Genomic DNA, 18,795 nt, shown 5'->3' with positions numbered 1-18,795 from the left:
CGAAAAAGCATATAATCTTTGTATAATCTGCATTCGGGGTCCCCTTCTGACTAGCAGGAGGGCACCACGCTCGAGCGTAATAAACTTAATATCTTTGGGAACTCTGCAGTTGTAGACTTTGTTCGTGTGCCTCAGCCTAGACTCTAACTGCGCGTAGCCTATCAGGTATAATTCACAAAAGTAGTCATGCCAGGAACTGGAGCCAGGGGCAGAGCCAGAATCAGGAGTCAAGAACAGGATTGGAGCAAGGCAGGAGTAGGGCTGGGAGCCAGGCTGGAAAAGGAGGACTTCAGTGCATCCAATGAAGTGAGCTGTAGCTCAGGAAAGCTTATGCTCAAATAAATTTGTTAGTCTCTAAGGTGCCACAAGTAGTACAGGAGTGACTCATCCACACGTGTGGTTTAGCCAGGCTCTAGTTCAGGGATGACTCATCACCTCACAATATCCTGGCCAGAATTTGTTGTCATGAATTGTGGTTAACTCAAGATCCCTTGACAGTGCCTGACTGGAGCTAGGAGAAAGGCTATTGTTCTGGAATGGGACAGGTCCTGAGAGGAAGGGCCGCGGATGGGGTGGAAGATTTGGGATTTTGATCTGACCCCAACTCCAGGAGGTGGGACTCTCCTGACTCAACTGGAGGGTTAAGTCACCTGGGTGATCTAAATGCACTGTGGATCCCCATCTGAGAGGGGAAACTGAGGCAGTGGTTGGCCCAAGAACCTCTGCTACATTTTCCCTCTTAGTGGTGTCCTTTCTAAAGTAAACAATCCCATCTTTTCTCCTAGGGAAAATTCTCATGGCCTTGATCATTCTTGTTGCCCTTCTTAGAAGCCTTGCTAACTCCCATCGTCCTCCTAGAGACAGGGTGGCCGTACTGCACACAGTATTCCAGAGAGGACCACACAGTTGATTTACATCTGTCACTAATGATAGGTTTCTGTATCCTCCATCCCATTCCTTGTGCAACCCACCATCTTACTTGCTAGGTTGGGAGGGGGTGGGGGGGGGGGTTGGACTGCAACTGCACATTGAGCTGAGATCTCCAGAGTCTGTCCGCAGCAGTGGCCAAGTTCCTGCCCTGAGCCGATATGGTTCATTTAGAATCTGACAAGGTGTGTGAGAGTTGAAACGGACGAGGGGTGGTTCGTGATTCGCTTATGTCCCTTCTCAGCTATGAGAGCAAAGCACTTTATAGAGCTGGGTACGTTATCCCTGGTCCATAGAACGGGGAAAACGCACCAGAGTAAAACCGACTCTCCCAGGCTCATAGCAAGTCAGGGGCAGAGCAGGGATAGACACTCTGCCTCCTGTTCCCAGCCCCTCGCTCAATCAGATCATGCTGTCAACATGCTCCTTGTTTACTCACCAGCCATATCAGGATAACAGTCAGATGAGAAGTGCCCACATGAATCTTGGCCTGTAACGGAAAGGACAACTGGTCAGCAGCTGTTCTGCTTTCTTTCATGCTGGTATTAAATTCAGCGTATTATGTATTTGTAGGCCCATAGCACTTAGGAATCCCAGTCAAAGACCAGGACCCATTGTGCTAGGTGCTGTACAATTCCAGAATAAAAAGACCATGCTTGCTTCTTTACCACTGCACCCCGTGCCCCCAACTCCTGGGGGGAAGAACAATCAGCATATTCCACATGCAGACTCCATTAGCGAGCGCTGCATAAGAGAGCACTCATTGTCACGGGTGTCTGGTCTGGGGTAGACAGGGCACGTCAGTCTCCCAGGCCATCTAGCCTGCACTAAATCCATTTACTAAAAAGTTATCCTGCCCACCCACAGATATCACACCCTTCCATCACAAATCACCAAGGGTGTTGCTAAGGATATTGGCTGTAGCATGGCAGGGGAAACAGATACTCCATAAGAGCGAGCACCAGACTGGATACTTCGGGTTCTCTTGTGTTGCAAGAACAGGAGCCAGAGTGCGTTTGGATCCTTATTGTCAAATATGCAGTTTCTTTAAAATAAGGCAAAGGCTGTTTTTTGCTGATGCTCAAGCTTTGCTTAGACAAGCACAATGTTTAGAAGACCTCAGCATATGGAAATGCACCCAAAAGTGCCAGGACCCTTCCACCCAAATAGGAATCCTTGGGAGCATAAACAGAGCACCTTCTTTGCGGAGTGGACACTTGGTCCCCTGGGCTTAAGTCCCACCCGCTCGGGATGCAAACAGGCAGGGTCTGGCCTTGTAACAACTATTCAGTCCCACCCAGAAACACAACTCAAACAGTGGGGTGGTACCACCTACGTGCAGGCTTTCTGCAGCCTGGTTTGTCTATTGGGCTCATGGCTCAGCCTCCCCCTGCCTCTGGGTGTCCCTCAGGCACGGGGGAGGCAGGCAGGCTCTGTTTCAGCTCCAGTCTTTGTGGCGCTCTCTGTGGCATCTGCATTGTCCAAGTCCCTGAACTGCCAAGAGTACTCCTGGGGGAATTCTGCACCACTGCACATGTGCAGAATTTATGTTCCCTGCAGATTTCATTGCTCCTTCACAGAAAAATGCCAGGGAAGCCACAACAGCGGTCAAGCGACCCTTCCAAGCAGTATGTTTCAGGTGCCCTGGGCAGCTGGCAGAGAGGTAAATCACTGTGAGGCAGGACTGGGGAAGACCCGGCTGGTGGCTCCTATCCTGTGCCTGGCTCAGCTGCTCCTCCCTGGGCTGGGGAGGACGGGACTTCCTCTTCCCCTGCATGGCATCCAGGGTGGGTCAGACCCACCCCCAGATTTCTCCCCCAGCTGCAGGAATCTCTGCAAAGTTCTCCTTCCTCCTCCCCCCCCCCCCCCGCTTTCTGCGCCCATCGCTCCTCAGCTGCAGGGAGAGGGATCCCTGTACAGGGAGCTGCTCCCTCATCCCCCCAACCCCTGTGCATCCAGACCCCCACACACACTCAGACATCGCTAGGCCCCACTCCCCCTGCACCTGGACTACCCCAATGAGCCACCCACACCTGGATCCCCACCCCACTGAGCTCCAACCAGCTTCACCTGGATTTCTACCCCACTGAGCCCCACTCCCACAGCATCTGGACCCCCCCCCCCCACTGAGCATCCACCAACCCCCACTGCTGAACCCCAACCACCTTCACCTGGACCCCCTGCAGAGTCCCATTACTGTTGCTCCCAGAACCCCTCACTAAGCCCCTGTGCATCCAGTTCTCCCCCACACCCAGATCCCCCCACTGAGCTGCCCACACCCAGATTGCCCTACAAAGAATCTTCTCAACCCACACCTGGATCCCTGACACACTAAGCCCCTTCACACTTGGATCCTGCTTCGCTGAGCCTGCCTGCCCACACCTGGTGCACCTGGCACAGAGGGGCAGAGAAGGGTAACACAAATGATTAAGGGTACGGAACAGCTTGCATGTGAGGAAAGATTTTAAAGACTGTAGTGGTTCAATTTAGAAAAGAGACAACCGAGGGGCATATAATGGGGTCTACAAACTCATGCCTGGTGTGGAGAAAGCGAACAGGGAAGCGTTATTTACCCCTTCATATAAACACACAAACTAGGGGTCACGGAATGAAATGAAGAGGCAGCAGGTTTAAAAACAAACAAGAGGAAGTACTTCTTCACCCAATGCACTGTCAACCTGGGGAACTCGTTGCCAGGGGACATTGCAAAGGCCAAAAGTAGAACTAGGTTCAAAAAAGAATTAGCTACGTTCCTGGAGGATAGGTCCATCAATGGCTATGAGCCAAGATGGTCAGGGACACAACCCCTTGCTTTGAGTGTGCCTAAACCTCTGACTGTCAGAAGCTGGAACGGGACAACAGGGGATGGATCACTGGTTAATTGCCCTGTTCTGTTCATTCCCTCTGAAGCATCTGGCAACAGCCACTGTCAGAAGACTGGATACTGGGCTAAACGCCATATGACCATTCTTATGTTCTTAAAAACACACACACTATATTTCCAAGAACACAGTACAATTGTTTCTGGAAAGCTGATCTCAGGGTCTCCCTCCTGGGTTACAACAAAATTTAACTAAGAACACAAATTAAAGAATCAGCAATCCCTCTCCTGCTCTCTCTAGCAAAGATGATCTTAACACAAGATGGGAGGGAGAGACAATGGGGGAACACCTGCTCTTTTAATTTTAATTTGGCTGTGTGCATGATTTCTTAGGTTAAAAAAAAACAGCTGTGTGCAATTATTTATTCATCTGGGGGTAGCCCCAAGAGCACCAGCACACTATGTTCAGCACCATGCAAATGTGTAAGAAAAAGATGTCCCTGCCCAGAAGACCTTACAGTCTAAGTATGACAAGAGAAGATGGTTGCAACAAACAGATGGGGAATGCAAAGGGGCAGTGAGACTATATACTAGGAGTGGTATCCAGGCCTTCCCTAGCACATGATTTGCATCCTTCTGGAGTTGGTTGTTTCAGAATCTTGTCTGAAAATAATGACACCGCTGAGGCTGGGACCAAAAATCAGATTTTTTTAAAAATGGTATTTCTTTGCCAAATTGTCAGTTGTGTTTGTCCCCCTAAAACAAATGATTCAAATATGGTAAAAACTTCCCCTTACTCACCTTTTCCCTCCCCCAACCAACATGCTCAGGACCCTACAACGACAAACTAATGGATGCAGTCTGAGCAATAATGAGCCAGCGTGTAGCTCCAGAGCCCACAACTCTACAACACGCAGCCGACGTCTGCCATCTTAGTGCTCCTGAGTGACCCTCCCATAGCAGAGGAGCGAGCACTGTCCCAGCCCTCTTGTTACTCTAACAAGCCAATGCTTAGTAATAACTAAATGCACGAGTGACCTTACAAAAATGAAGTAGCACGTGCAGCCTTAGGGCTCACAGATCATAATAAACTGCTATGCACAGCAGCGAAGGACCTCTGTGTTCTGGGAAGGGAGTTATATACTTAAATTAGCACCAGTGCATCCCATCTTCTCTGCATCTGTCCCTTAGAGCGGGAGGTACCTGGGGCAGGGGCTTTTTATGTTTGTCTCATAAGAGGCTGAGCATGTTCGGCCTTACCTCGTAATTCCTAACAACAGTCATATGATGGGGGTTCGGAAGGGGAAGCTGCATGGAGACCTCTCTATGGGCACAGCTCAGGCTCCACAAGTCGGGAAGGGGCTAGGCCAGAGGGGTAGCAAGACTCAGTGGTATCGTCTTCATTCAGCCAGGTGGAGATTCCCCATCATAAGTCAATGCAAAGAGCACAATGTTACACGGTGTCCCCCTCTGCTCAGCCACCCCTGGCCTGGGGCAGCTCCTGGCAGTGATCACAGGTGAGGCCACTGGTTGGAGAGGGGAGCTGTGCAGAGCCACTGGCCTTCTATGAAATGGTCCTGCCTTCATGGAAGCCCTTTTGCTCTTGGAACATCACTGAGTCTGGAGGCATCATTCCATCGGGGCAGGGTGCAAGCCCAGCGCCCTCCACCCAGGTCCACCAGCTCACCCAGAGGAAGTGGGTCGTGATGTAGCCATCACGCCAGGCCAGCAGGGTTGCAGCACTTTTTAAACCGCTCTAGCCCTTTCCAAGGAAAGCCTCCAACCAGCGACCTGGATGTCAGGCTATACAGGTAAGTCTGCAGAGAGCCTGAAATGAGAGATCAGAGTGGAAGGGGCTCTTCCGTTAATCTCATTGCCTGATACAAGACATTGTTAGGTTTCAGGGTAAGTGGCAACATTAACTGTTTCACGGTAGCAGAAATATCCAGCAGCTTGGGGAAGCGCCAGTGTTCCCTCTAAATTTTTACATCCATGTGTGGGGTTTGGAGTGTGGGAGGGGGCTCAGGCAGAGGGTTGGGTGCGTGTGGGCTCTGGGGTTGGGCCAGGGATGAGAGGGTTGGGGTGCAGGCTGCCCTGGGGCTGTGGTGGGGAGAGAGGACTCCCCCAGCCCTATCTTGCTGCAGCAGCTTGAGACCTGGGGAGGCATCTCTCCCTGGCAGCTCTGGCGGGCCTGTGCCGGGCTGAGGGAGGGGCTCCTCTCCCCTGGCCACAGTCGCTACCTGCTGTGGCAGGGCACCGCTCCCCCGGCCGCAGCAGGTCCGCGCTTTGGGCCGGCGGGGAGGGGCGCCTCTCCCCTGGCCGCAGCCCTGAGCCCCTGTGCGGGGCTTAATAGGCAGGTATGCGGCCACACAGCTTAGAGGGAACTTAGGATAGCAGGTAGAGTTTTGTAGAGCTCTCCTAGGCTTTTTTCCTACATCCCATGGATTTCCCTCTCCACAAAACGGACTGACAGCCAGCTCCCGGCAAAGCTCTGGGTCTGCACCCACTAGGGTCGCCAACCCCCCAGTTTCGCTGGGAGTCTCCTGAATCAGGCTCTATCTCCCAGAGGCTACTGAAGCCAGACCGAGAGATTTTAGGCTGCTAAAAGTCGAGTGGTGCAGTAGGACTAAGGCAGGCTCCCTGCCTGGCCTGGCCCCACACTGCTCCCAGAAGCGGCTGGCACATTCCTGTGTCCCCTGTCTTGACATCTGATTTGTGTCCATTTATTCTTTTACGTAGAGACTGTCCAGTCGTCAAGAATTATAACATTCAAAAACCAGTCGGAGAACACTTCAACCTCTCCGGTCACTCGATTACAGACCTGAGAGCGGTTATCCTTCAACAAAAAAAAAAAAACTTCAAAAACAGACTCCAAGGAGAGACTGCTGAATTGGAATTAATTTGCGAACAGGGTACAATTAATTTAGGCTTGAATAGAGACTGGGAGTGGATGTGACATTACATAAAGTAAAACTATTTCCCCATGGTATTTCTCCCCCCCACCCCACCGTTCCTCAGACTGTCAACTTGTCTTGTCAACTGCTGGAAATGGCCCACCTTGCTTGTCACCACAAAAGGTTTTCCTCCTTCCCCCCCACCTTGCTGGTGATGGCTCATCTTAAGTGATCACTCTCCTTACAGTCCACCGAATGCATCGGACGAAGTGAGCTGTAGCTCACGAAAGCTGATGCTCAAATAAATGCGTTAGTCTCTAAGGTGCCACAAGTCCTCCTTTTCTTTTTGCGGATACAGACTGACACGGCGGCTACTCTGAAACCTCTCCTTACAGTGCGTATGATAAACTCATTGTTTCATGTCGTCTGGGTGTGTATATCAAGCTCCCCTCTGCATTTTCCACCGAATGCATCCCACGAAGTGAGCTGTAGCTCACGAAAGCTGATGCTCAAATAAATGCGCTAGTCTCTAAGGTGCCACAAGTCCTCCTGTTCCTTTTTGCGGATACAGACTGACACGGCGGCTACTCTGAAACCTCCGCAGCCTGCCAGCCCGGCGCGCTGAAAAAGTGATCTGAAAAGAAGAGGGAAAAAAAGGGAACAAACCCGGCTGCCAGGCACATGCCTCCCTCCGGCTGCAGCTTCCTGCCCCGGCTGGGGCGCCCCGCTCACTTGGAGGCCGGGAGCCGGCCGGGAGCTGCTGAGCGCCGGCGGGGGGACGCCAGGCGGCTACTCACCCAGCCCTGCGCGTCCGGCCGGGCTCTGGGGGCAGCGGGGCCCGCGCGCTCCTCCCGGCCGGCCGGGTCCCGGGCAGGGCCAGCGCCGCTCAAGCGCCGGGCCGGGGAAGTCGGCGGCCGCCCCTGCAAGGAAACGCCGCCTCCGCCGGGGCACCCGCGCCAGGGCGGGGCTCCCGGGTTCGCTGGCGGGGCCGCCCCACTGCAGCGGCCCTGGGCAAAGCTCGCCAAGCGCGAGGGAGTGAGCAGAGCCGGGCAAGCGCGAGGGAGGGGGGGGCCCCCCCTCAACGTGCCCCCCCCCCCGCAAGTGGCTCTTCTCCCCAGCCGTGCTGCCCCCTAGACCCCGCCCGCGGCCCATTGGCTCGCCCCGGCCAGCAGCGCAGAGCTACGGAGCCGCCCCGAGGGCCCCACCTCCCTCTGCTCCTCCCCGGGCAGCTCCGGGCTTTTGGCGTCGCCCTGGCTGGATGCCGGCGGCGTGTTTCGTAACCTTCCTCCTCCAGCCCCGGAGCCGAGCGTTACCCGGCCGGGCGGCGGCGGGAGCCGCCTGCTGTCGCCGGTGGGGAGCGGAGCTGGGGCCCCAAGGCGGAGCACCCCGGGGAGAAGGACGCGGAGGCGGCCGCTGCAGTCCGCCTCGGCAAAGCCGTCAGGGCCGAGGCTGGAAATAAAGCGCGGGCGTTTACTGGTGAGGCCGGTGAAGCATGGCAACCACGTCGCCAGGGCTGGGGTGGATTCTCCCTCGCTGGCTGCTTTTCAGCCGAGACTGGCTGCTTTCCCCCAAAAGATCTGTGGTTCCAGCAGGAGTTGAGTCAGGGAACAGCCTATGGCCTTTGTTAGGCCCCTCAGAGGAGGTGATGGTGGAGTCCCTTCTGGCCTTAGAATATATAGGTTGCAGAAAAAAGAACAGGAGGACTTGTGGCACCTTAGAGACGAACGGATTTATTAGAGCGTAAGCTTTCGGGAGCTACAGCTCCCTTCAGGTTTCAGAGCGGCTGCCGTGTTAGTCTGTATTCGCAAAAAGAACAGGAGGACTTGTGGCACCTTAGAGACGAACTGATTTATTAGAGCGTAAGCTTTCGGGAGCTACAGCTCCCTTCAGGTTTCAGAGCGGCTGCCGTGTTAGTCTGTATTCGCAAAAAGAACAGGAGGACTTGTGGCACCTTAGAGACGAACAGATTTATTAGAGCGTAAGCTTTCGGGAGCTACAGCTCCCTTCAGGTTTCAGAGCGGCTGCCGTGTTAGTCTGTATTCGCAAAAAGAACAGGAGGACTTGTGGCACCTTAGAGACGAACAGATTTATTAGAGCGTAAGCTTTCGGGAGCTACAGCTCCCTTCAGGTTTCAGAGCGGCTGCCGTGTTAGTCTGTATTCGCAAAAAGAACAGGAGGACTTGTGGCACCTTAGAGACTAACGAATTTATTAGAGCGTAAGCTTTCGGGAGCTACAGCTCCCTTCAGGTTTCAGAGCGGCTGCCGTGTTAGTCTGTATTCGCAAAAAGAACAGGAGGACTTGTGGCACCTTAGAGACTAACGAATTTATTAGAGCGTAAGCTTTCGGGAGCTACAGCTCCCTTCAGGTTTCAGAGCGGCTGCCGTGTTAGTCTGTATTCGCAAAAAGAACAGGAGGACTTGTGGCACCTTAGAGACTAACAGATTTATTAGAGCGTAAGCTTTCGGGAGCTACAGCTCCCTTCAGGTTTCAGAGCGGCTGCCGTGCTAGTCTGTATTCGCAAAAAGAACAGGAGGACTTGTGGCACCTTAGAGACTAACAGATTTATTAGAGCATAAGCTTTCGGGAGCTACAGCTCACTTCATCGGATGCATGCAGCGGAAAAATATTTGATATTTGATTTCACATCTGATGAAGTGAAAATATATAGGGTGACCAGATGTCCTGATTTTTATAGGGACAGTCCTGATTTTTGGGTCTTTTTCCTCCCACAGGCACCTATTACCCCCCACCTCCTGTTCTTCGGCTGACTAGATAGCAAGTGTCGAAAATCAGAATATATTCAATCTGTGTGGCTGGACTGAGCCCTGAGTGCGTGAGCCGAGATCCTCCAAGGTTTCAGGTGCCTAACTCCCACTGATTTCCCAGATCCCAAGATATTTAGGCACCTAACTCGCATTGCTTTCAGTGCTGTTTGGCTTGGGGAGTGGAGGAGGGGAGTCACGTGCCTGTTCTCAAGGTGATTTCCTTTGTTTTCCTTTGCCCCCAGGGGACCCCACGCTGAGAGGAAGGAGAAGCAAGGCACAGACCAGGGAGCCAAACCCTCAGGATGAAGCACGTATCGATCCACTGGTTCCGTAAGGGTCTTCGCCTTCACGATAACCCTGCCCTGCTGGCAGCGATGACAGACTGCCACAAGCTCTATCCCATCTTCATCCTCGACCCCTGGTTCCCAAAGAACATGCGGGTCAGCGTCAACCGCTGGAGGTTTCTGGTTGAGTCGCTGAGAGATCTGGACGAGAGCCTCCAGAAACTGAACTCGAGGCAAGTCCAATCCAGGCAGATACTCGGCACAAGTGTGGGGAGGGCTAATACAGTTAGAGTGCTGGGGTTGTCTCTGGTACCTGGGGAAACAATGGGCCTGACTCTGCTAACCCTCTCCACATGGGACCTGCATCGCGTTCATTGGGAGCTGTGTACATACAGGGCTTGCAGGGTGGGCCCACTAGATGCTAGAATTCTGCTTCCTTGGATCCCTCTGGTCCCCCCCCCCGTCCAAGAGAGTATGGTGCCAATGAGCTGCAGATTCACAATGCAAAGTGCTGGCAGGTTCTGTGCCTGGAGAACTGCCTTCCTCTGAATATTTCAATCTAAGTCAAACAAAGGTATTTTCTCCTCCTCCCCCCGCAGTTCACAACTGTTACTTTTTAATGATATAATGCTTCCATCTGCTAGATGAATGAGCTGTACAGAGGTAGCTGCTTCCCTTCCCTCTTCCCCCCCCCCCCCCAATACACAGGGCCTGGTTCTCTGTAGCTCTACACCAGAGTGACATCGTGACTGCAGTGCATGGTTACCATTCTGACTTAGTCGTGTGCAACGTGCACTTCACCCAGGTGTGAATGCCGGTGCCGGGTGATGCAGAAATGGGCTCCCAGTGCACATCCCTCTATGCGTTTCCAAAGCAGGATCAGGAGCAGCCCCAGAAGGTCTGGGAGCTGCTTGAGCTTAACTGAATGGGAATTGAGCAACCCTTTCTAAAGGGCACTTTGTTATGAGAGCAAGTGCAGCGAAGGAGGGCTACAGGGCTGGAGTAGCCAGCAGCAGAAAGGTTTTTACTGAGGGGTTGATGGGGATGAATTTGGCGGGGGCAGGGGCGGGGGAGGGGGAGGTTCCTCACAACCCTCTGTGTCTCCAACTGCCTAATTGAGATGAAGCATGCAGCATGCATGAGAGGTCTTAGACATGAGCCACTTCACCAGAGGGGTGGAAGCCGGGTTCCTAAATATCCTCATTGCTAGGATCCCAAGTGGGACCGCTATCTTCCCCAGCTATGTGGTCTGCATTTCCCTTCCCACCCTGGGATGAGCAGACTGCTGCTTACCAGTGTCCCACCTGTGGAGGGCTAGGGGCTCCTTACATAGCTCATAGGCTGGAGCCCCCAAGGTAAGGCTACCAAGGGACCTGGCACGGAGAGATCTCATGCACCTGTGTTCCCTGCTAAGCTGTCAGAAGTAGAATTCAGAGACACTCTAAGCCTGAGGAACCCAACCATCCCTCAGCCAGGAGCCTGAGGGATCCACCCAACAGGCCATAAAATGGAGCAGGTTGTAGCTGCCCTGACTTTTGAAATGGAGGTGTGACCCACAGAGACAAGTTCCAACGTGCCATGCTTGGAAGTGGCCTTGGATGAGTGTATGTGTAGACTATAATTCCCATGCAATGCTCTCTCTTGAGCCCAGCCACCAAGCCTGGACTCATGGGCCTTGCTGTTTACCTCGCCTCTGGCTGACTAGGTTTTGGTGGCATCTCCACAGGCTGTTTGTGGTGCGTGGCCATCCCACAGAGATATTTCCGGTCCTCTTTAAAGAGTGGAAGGTGACACGGCTGACGTTAGAGATAGACACGGAGCCCTACTCCAGGCAGCGCGATAGTGAGGTGGTGAGGCTGGCGGCTGAACATGGCGTTCGGGTTATGCAGAAAGTGTCCAACACCTTGTATGACACCGACAGGTGGGTCCCAGGAGCGGGGTCCTCATGTGACTTGCTCATTGCTGGGCATTAAAGCCCTGGAGTCTCAGCAAAAGAAGGTGCCAGTGCCTTCTGCCCCGTGGGCTCTACCCGGTGATAGGTCCCTTTGATTATTCACAGAGTAATTGCTGAGAACAGTGGCAAGGTGCCTCTGACCTATGTGCGCCTGCAGACGCTCCTGGCAGCGCTGGGACCCCCGAAGCGGCCCGTGCCAGCTCCCACTCTGGAGAACCTGAAGGGTGAGTGGGACAAAGGGTTTGGTAATATTTTAATGATTAGTATATGTGCCCAAGTTTCCTTCCTTACAGGTGTGTGTGTCACCTCACAATGTGGGTGGAACAAACAGGGTCGTTAAGGAACTGGTTGAAACCGTCCCAGATCAAAAGAGGGTTCCGAGTGACCACAGGAAGTCTCATCAGCACTCAGCAGTGGGATGCTCTGGCAGGCGGGGGGGGGGAGGGTGAACGCAGCATGGCCCTGCCTGGAGACAAAGAGCTGAGCTGTGCCTGGGCGGGAATGAAGGGTGGGCTTCTGAAGAAACTGGCTGCTCTCCCCAGGCTGGGACCAGACAAGGGAGAGAGACTGGGACAGAGATGGAGTCCAACCCTGAATGGCTGGCATTTGCACTAGCTTGGCCAGGATGGCCTATGGCTTTACTCTGCCTCTCTGGGCTAACATAAGGCCTTCCAGCTTCAATAGCCAGGTGACTCATACATGTCTCCCTTGTTTGGAAAAGGCTTTGTGGGTTGTTGCAAATACCCAGTGAGAGCACTGTGCCTTGACAGGCCCAGTACAAGCCTCTGCAAGAGTCTGGGTTGGCTGGATTCGCTGCAGGGAGCCTCCGAGAGAGACAGGGCTTGTTGGTGCCTGAAGGCCCAGTCTCAGAGTCCTGAAAGCCAGGGACTACCTCCGTGGAACTGTGTGGGTTCTTGGGGCCGGGAACATTAAAGGGATTGATAACAGGCTGGGTATAGACCAGAATTTATGGACAGTGAGTTTGGGACAAGTCTTTATCAATGTGGTGGTTCTCTGCCAGGGGGATATATCCCAACACTCAGACTGCAAGTTTCTGTGGTTGGTATTCTGGGCTTCCCCTGGTGTGTTCCAAAAATCCCCATGCAGTTTCGTGGGACATGGGATTCTTCTTCTCCTAGACTCTGATGTAGTGGTGTTATGAGGCTGTAAAACAGTTGCCATGTTCCATTCCAGAGGTGGCTGCATTTCAGTTTTGGGTGCAGCAATCCCTGTTTAGTTCTATAGAGCACTTTGAGATTCTTTACAACTAAAGAGGCTAGACAAACGTACAATATATTTTAGTGTTGATGGTGCACGGAAGTACTGACTGTGCCTATTACCCCAGATTGCTGTACCCCCTGCAAAGACAACCACGACGCAGAGTATGGGATCCCTACGCTGGAGGAGCTGGGTCAAGACCCCGAGCAAGCAGGTCCTCACCTCTACCCAGGAGGAGAGACTGAGGCACTTTGCAGGCTTGACTTGCATATGAACAGAACGGTAGGGTAGTTAGCATTGATCCCCTCTCCCGCTCTGAGGCCTGGGGCAGGCAGTGAAGGGCTAACACTATGCCCTTGAGCTTTCAAGCAAACACTGTAAGAGAAACCTCTCAGGTTGATTCCCTACAACGTTGTGCTGAGCCCTCATGGGCTTTGGCTGGAGTGTCCTGGAGAGATCCAGGACCCTGGCTGTAGGTACAGCGTTGCCAGCAGCTCCATTAAAGACCCCAGGCCTAATTCATTGTTGCCTTGCACCTGTGATCACTTACCCCTGAGCTAAGTGACTGCAGAGCGGGTGGAAAACGCTAATTAGAATGATAGTGCATGGAACTACTCCGCTCTCTGTTTTATTATGGTACCAGGATCATAGGTGCTGGAACTAGGGGTGCTTGTCGCATCTCCTGGCTTGAAGTGGTTTCCATCATATATAGTTTGGCCATCCTCTTCCCTTGAGCAGGGAGTCCTCTGTGCTTTTCCCTGTCTGGCTTTGGGCACCTCTCATCTGCTTCTCTTGTCCTTTTTCAGGCCTGGGTGTGTAGTTTCCAGAAGCCCCAGACTGAGCCCAACTCCCTGAGCCCTAGCACCACCGTCCTGAGTCCTTACATCAAGTTTGGATGCTTGTCAGTGCGAACCTTCTGGTGGAGGGTGGCTGAAATCTACCAGGGGGTAAGTTTTGCTTGGCAGCTCTTTTATCGGGCAGCTGCTTGCCAGCACGTGTGTTAGGCCTAAAGGAACCGGTAGGTGCACTGTGGAGGTCAGAGTTCTCTGCCCTGCAAGGGTTGCTGGATCATACCGATGTGGGGCATTTGGAGTAAGATCTATTGCTCTGGGTAGGCAAATAACCTTCCTGGCATGGTCAGTGAGGATGCTGCCTCTGAGCCAATGGGAATGGGGCATGAATGGCAGCAGAACCCCTTAGCAGGAGGAGATGGGTGAGCTGGTTGATGCAGTTGGTTAGACTTAGACCCTGACCTCTTGGGTTTAAACCCTAGAATCACAAAGGAAAATCTGTCTCATGGCTTGTCCTAGGCTTAGTTTGTTCAAGGGATTTTAGGGTTTGGCTCTATCCTAGCCTCTGAATAAGAAAGCCCAGGCCTAGAAGAGCAGAGGCTGATGTGGATAAGGAGTGAAGTAACTTGGCAGAGCTGCATGCGTGGTGGAAGCTTTTACAGCGCCTCACTGGATTATGCCCAGCTCTAGCCAGTCCTATTAATCCCTCATTTTCCAGAGGCCTTAAACTCCAGTCAGTGTTTGGGTATATGAATGCCTGGGAAACCAAGAGCAGTAATCCCTGCTAAGTGACCACCATTGGATCCCTTCTCCGGGACTCTCCTCGCTTATGTGCCAGAGACAAGAATGACGTCTGCCCTTTTTTGACAGAGGAAACACTCCAGCCCGCCCGTGTCTTTGCACGGGCAGCTCTTGTGGAGGGAGTTCTTCTACACGGCAGGAGCTGGGATCCCCAATTTCAACAAGATGGAAGGCAACCCCATCTGTGTGCAGGTGGACTGGGATGACAATCCAGAGCACCTCAGAGCCTGGAGTGAGGTACCCATTTTTGGCAACATGGGCCAATGACAATGATGTCCCAGTGACAAGAGCCTCGTAGCAAGGTGGTTTGCCAGGGCCGGGGGAGAGAGTTCGATTATTGGACCCAGCTAGGAAGGGGTCAGGTGATCCTTGCAAAGGGCCAAGAGAGGTCAGTTAGAGGGAGGGTTTAATCTGAATTAACAAACTGCACCCTGAGGGAAGGGCCTAGTGAGTCCTCCCTGGCCTCAGGGAGCCCAGCCAGCAGCCCTACACGCCTGATCTTCATTCTAATGCACTCCTGGCAGGGCCGTCCCTCTGCCTCCCAGCACCAGTGGGGCTATTCCCACCACTGAGCGTTGGAGAACCGAGTGCTGACACCAAGGGGATTAGCGGTTGTGCTGGCTAGAGGGAACGCATTTAGAGACAGCCTGGCTGTCAGGTCACACCCTCAGGCAAGGCTGGCATAGGAGAGCTTTTGGATTCCTGGGAAAACTGCAGCAAAGCTTCCTCAATTACATGTTTATTGGGAGCTGCAGCTGCATAGCGGAATAAGACGGTTACATGCCCAGTGCTCGCAGGCCCCGAGTACATCCTGGTGTAACTCTACGTGGAGTTCCACCAGGGATTAATTTGACCTATACTTGCCTCAAAGGGAGAACTGCTCAATACAGGGATGAGGTAGAGACGATGTGAGGAACAGACACTCAGCAGACCATAGACATGGTCACCAGATACCGCAGACAGGTGTGGGCAGCCAAGACTAGAACCTTGGTCTTTCAGCTTCAAAATACAGTAGCTGCCACTCGAGGTACCAGAGATCTCCCTTGACTGGTGGCAGTAATTGGTCTCTTAGCTCTATGGGTCTGGCCACCAGCCCCACACCTCACTGGTGAAGCCAGGAGTGTACCCTGCACATGGCTGCCTGGGTTAGCTTGCTGGAGGTTTAAACTCAAGCTCTTTCCCTGGCAGGGCCAGACGGGCTACCCCTTCATAGATGCCATCATGACCCAGCTGCGCACTGAAGGCTGGATCCATCACCTGGCCCGGCACGCTGTGGCCTGCTTCCTGACTCGAGGCGACCTGTGGATATCCTGGGAGCAAGGGCAAAAGGTCAGGCATGTCAGAAAGGGCTCTGCTGAAATGGTGGGGGCCTCCAGGACCTTCACGGTTGACAAAGAAGCAGATGGGCTGGCTGAGGGCCACAACATTGCCCTGCAGATGTGGAGAGCCTGGAGTCCATCCCAGAACTCTCCACCCTGCCTGCCAATGAGCAAATGGCAGGGAGGGAGGCGGAGATTGCACCATGGCCAGTGGCCGCGAGGAGCAAGGCTGGCCTTATCACACCCCCATGCTGCTTGGAGCCACTGGGAACAAGGCTGGGAGTTCCCTCCCTACTCCAGCCCAGCTGCCTGAGCCAGAGGGAGCTCACTGACTCATGTCCGCCTCTGGCAACAGGAGCTACCTGTGGTCCCACTGCCAGAGGGGCGATCAGGCTTGCCCTTGGGCTGCTGAACAAGACCTCCAGGGACATGGGACCTCCAGGCTGTCATTCATGATGCTGGGCTCTACAGCTGGTCGGGTGGGAATAGAGACTAGAGGGCGGCCAGAGATTCCTGCAGCCTCTTACCCCGAGAGAAATCAAACCCGTTCCGATGAATTAGGGAGCGTCTGAGGCTCTTCCCTGCCTGCGGCTCTGGGCCCAGTGCCACACAGCTAAGCCAGGCTGGGGAAGGGAGGTGTGAATAGCCACAGGGCTAGCGCAAACCTATTCCAATGGCCCCTTCTCCCAGGCTGCTCTGACAGCCCTTCCCTAATCACAGAGAGATCTAGTGCCACTTACAGGCGCTGTCTTTACCCTCCACTTCTGGTGCTACCCGGGAGGTGCCGATTCTGGGATCCTGGCTGGGCACCCTGCCCACCCAGGTTGCGTGACGATGAGGGGGGAAGGTAGGAGGGGAATGGAGTCCACGTGCCACCTGGGGGGACTCCCCAGGGACCGGCTGCCTGATGAGCAGCTGCCACCTCTCCTCAGTGCCATGGGTCAGGAGCCCAGGCTGAAGGGAAGCAGAAAGTTTTGGAGATTCGGGGGGGCGGGGTTACGCATGATCTCGCCCTTCCCCAAAGCATCCACTCCTCCCACCCCAGGTCTTTGAGGAGCTGCTGCTGGATGCTGACTGGTCCCTGAACGCTGGCAACTGGCAGTGGCTGTCGGCGAGCGCCTTCTTCCACCAGTTCTTCCGCGTCTACTCGCCTGTCGCCTTCGGCAAGAAGACGGACAAGGGCGGAGAGTATATCAAGTAGGTGCGAGGCAAAGTCCAGCAGAGCCATGGCGGAGCCCAGCCTCCTCCTGGATCATGGGGGCGTCCGCTACCGCCCAGCGAGTGCCGCAGTCGGGGTTGTGGCTCTGGCATGGCATTGCAGGGGGGACACAGCGGGGGGGGGAGGGTTGGGGGTTTCCATCTTTCTATCTCCACCCAGGAGACTGGTGGTGGCAGTGAATCCTTCCAGCTCTAGGCCGACAGCAACTGGACGTAACCCTCATGTTGGGTGGTCTGTGAGGACAGGAAGCTGGGAGCTCTTGTCCCATTCCCAGGTGGGAAGGTCAGATTGTTACCCCCACCCCCGGTTGGCAGCTTCAGTGGACAGGCTAGGAAATGAGTGGGCCAAAGATCCCGTACCCTGCTCTAGCCCCCCTCAGCCTGGCTGGCTAAGACACACTGGTGAAGGCAATTGGCCCTGAGGACCGGTGGCTCGGCACTGAATTCCCACCTCGGCTCGTTTCTTGTGGGGCTGACTGAGCCACCCCGCCTGTTCCTTCGGGGCCTGACCCTCCTGCAGGAAGTATCTCCCTTTCCTCCGGAAGTTCCCCTCTGAGTACGTCTACGAGCCCTGGAGGGCACCGCGAAGCGTGCAGGAGCAGGCGGGCTGTGTGATTGGCCGAGATTACCCCAAGCCCATCGTGGTGCACGAGGTGGTGAGCAAGAGGAACGTGGAGCGGATGAAGGCAGCCTACGCCCGGCGATCGGCCAGCACTACGGCCCAGCTGGAGGGAGGGGGTGGCAAGAAAGGTAACAACCCCCCTTACCCGGAGCTGCTCTGTGGCTTGGCCTCTCTTGGGCTGGGGTTTGAAGTGCAAAGTACTGGTTGTGAGGAATGGGAGGAGACAATCCTGAGCAGCCCTCCCTTGGGGAGGCATCATGGGTAGTGGCTATGGCTGGGACTCTGGAGACCTACGTTCTAGTCCAGGGGTGAGCAAACTATGGCCTGCGGGCCAGATCCGGCCCCTCAGGGCTTTGGATCCGGCCCATGGGATTGCCACCCCCGTGACGCCGCAGGCCCCGCACCACTCCAGGAAGCGGCCAGCACCATGTCCCTGCAGCCCCTCGGGGAGCAGGGGGGAGGGGGCAGAGGGCTCCCTGTGCTGCTCTTGCCTGTGGGTACCTCCCCTGAAGTTCCCAATGGGGAACTGCAGCCAACAGGAGCTTTGCGGGAGGTACCCACAGGCAAGAGCAGCACGCAGAGCTCTCTGCCCCCCCTTCCCCAGGGGCTGCAGGGACATGGTGCTGGAGCGGTGCAGCACTGGGGCCAGGGCAGGCAGGGAGCACCCGGTGCGTGCTGCTACCACTCTGGAGCCACTCCAGGTAAGCAGTGCTGGGCCAGAGCCCGAACCCTTCCTGCATTCTGCACCCCAACCCCCTGCCCTGAGCCCCCTCCACCCTTCCTGCACCCCAGCCCCCTGCCCTGAGCACCTTCCTGCTCACTGCACCCCCACTTGCACCCCGCACTCCCTCCCACATCCTAACCCCCTGCCCTGGCCCAGCATGCAATTTCCCCACCCAGATGTGGCCCTCAGGCCAGAAAGTTTGCCCACCCCTGTTCTGGTCCCAGCTCAGTCACTAAGCTGCTGGGTGACCTTGGGATGTCACGTGACCTCCCCGTGCTTGTTTCCCCATATATAAAATGGTGATAACAACACCAATCTCTTTGTAAGGCACTTTCAGACCTATGGATGAGAGATGCTATGCAAGAGCTAATGTGTTAATTATTATTGCTGTATGGCTCTCCCTGCCATCTGAGTCATGCCAAACTCTCCTGAGTCTCCCATCCATGCCAGCTTGCC

At 54.5% G+C, this 18,795-nt stretch overlaps 2 protein-coding genes across 12 annotated transcripts in view; one reads left to right on the top strand and one right to left on the bottom strand.

Annotated features, from left to right (window-relative positions):
• The window catches only part of LOC119846661 (TIR domain containing adaptor protein), an 18,499-nt gene extending 10,666 nt beyond the window's left edge, over window positions 1-7,833 (bottom strand). The window contains exons 1-2 of one of the 8 annotated variants that reach the window (XM_038380637.2): window positions 7,440-7,833; window positions 1,367-1,417 (exon numbers count right to left, since the gene is read on the bottom strand). In XM_038380637.2, coding sequence (XP_038236565.1) covers window positions 1,367-1,417; window positions 7,440-7,794 — 406 coding nt within the window. In that variant the 5' untranslated portion in view covers window positions 7,795-7,833. Of the gene's footprint in view, window positions 1-1,366; window positions 1,418-2,259; window positions 2,612-3,242; window positions 3,262-5,008; window positions 5,809-6,805; window positions 6,848-7,308; window positions 7,413-7,439 lie in introns of those variants that run through there. The other 7 variants (XM_038380638.2, XM_038380642.2, XM_038380640.2 and 4 more) reach the window with 7 other exon arrangements.
• The window catches only part of LOC119846660 (cryptochrome-1-like), a 16,959-nt gene continuing 5,804 nt past the window's right edge, over window positions 7,641-18,795 (top strand). Inside the window, exons 1-11 of one of the 4 annotated variants that reach the window (XM_043500765.1) lie at window positions 7,641-8,118; window positions 9,376-9,500; window positions 9,647-9,925; window positions 11,419-11,613; window positions 11,752-11,870; window positions 12,992-13,146; window positions 13,671-13,811; window positions 14,526-14,693; window positions 15,645-15,785; window positions 16,821-16,972; window positions 17,514-17,743. In XM_043500765.1, the coding sequence (XP_043356700.1) occupies window positions 9,711-9,925; window positions 11,419-11,613; window positions 11,752-11,870; window positions 12,992-13,146; window positions 13,671-13,811; window positions 14,526-14,693; window positions 15,645-15,785; window positions 16,821-16,972; window positions 17,514-17,743 (1,516 nt within the window). In that variant the 5' untranslated portion in view covers window positions 7,641-8,118; window positions 9,376-9,500; window positions 9,647-9,710. Of the gene's footprint in view, window positions 8,119-9,375; window positions 9,504-9,645; window positions 9,926-11,418; window positions 11,614-11,751; window positions 11,871-12,991; window positions 13,147-13,670; window positions 13,812-14,525; window positions 14,694-15,644; window positions 15,786-16,820; window positions 16,973-17,513; window positions 17,744-18,795 lie in introns of all 4 variants that reach the window. The other 3 variants (XM_038380635.2, XM_043500766.1, XM_038380636.2) reach the window with 3 other exon arrangements.

The sequence above is a fragment of the Dermochelys coriacea genome, chromosome 22 (genome assembly GCF_009764565.3).
Source record: "Dermochelys coriacea isolate rDerCor1 chromosome 22, rDerCor1.pri.v4, whole genome shotgun sequence".
NCBI classification, from domain to species: Eukaryota; Metazoa; Chordata; order Testudines; family Dermochelyidae; genus Dermochelys; species Dermochelys coriacea.
Note: the sequence above shows the minus strand (reverse complement) of the source record. Positions and strands in the feature narration are given on the sequence as shown.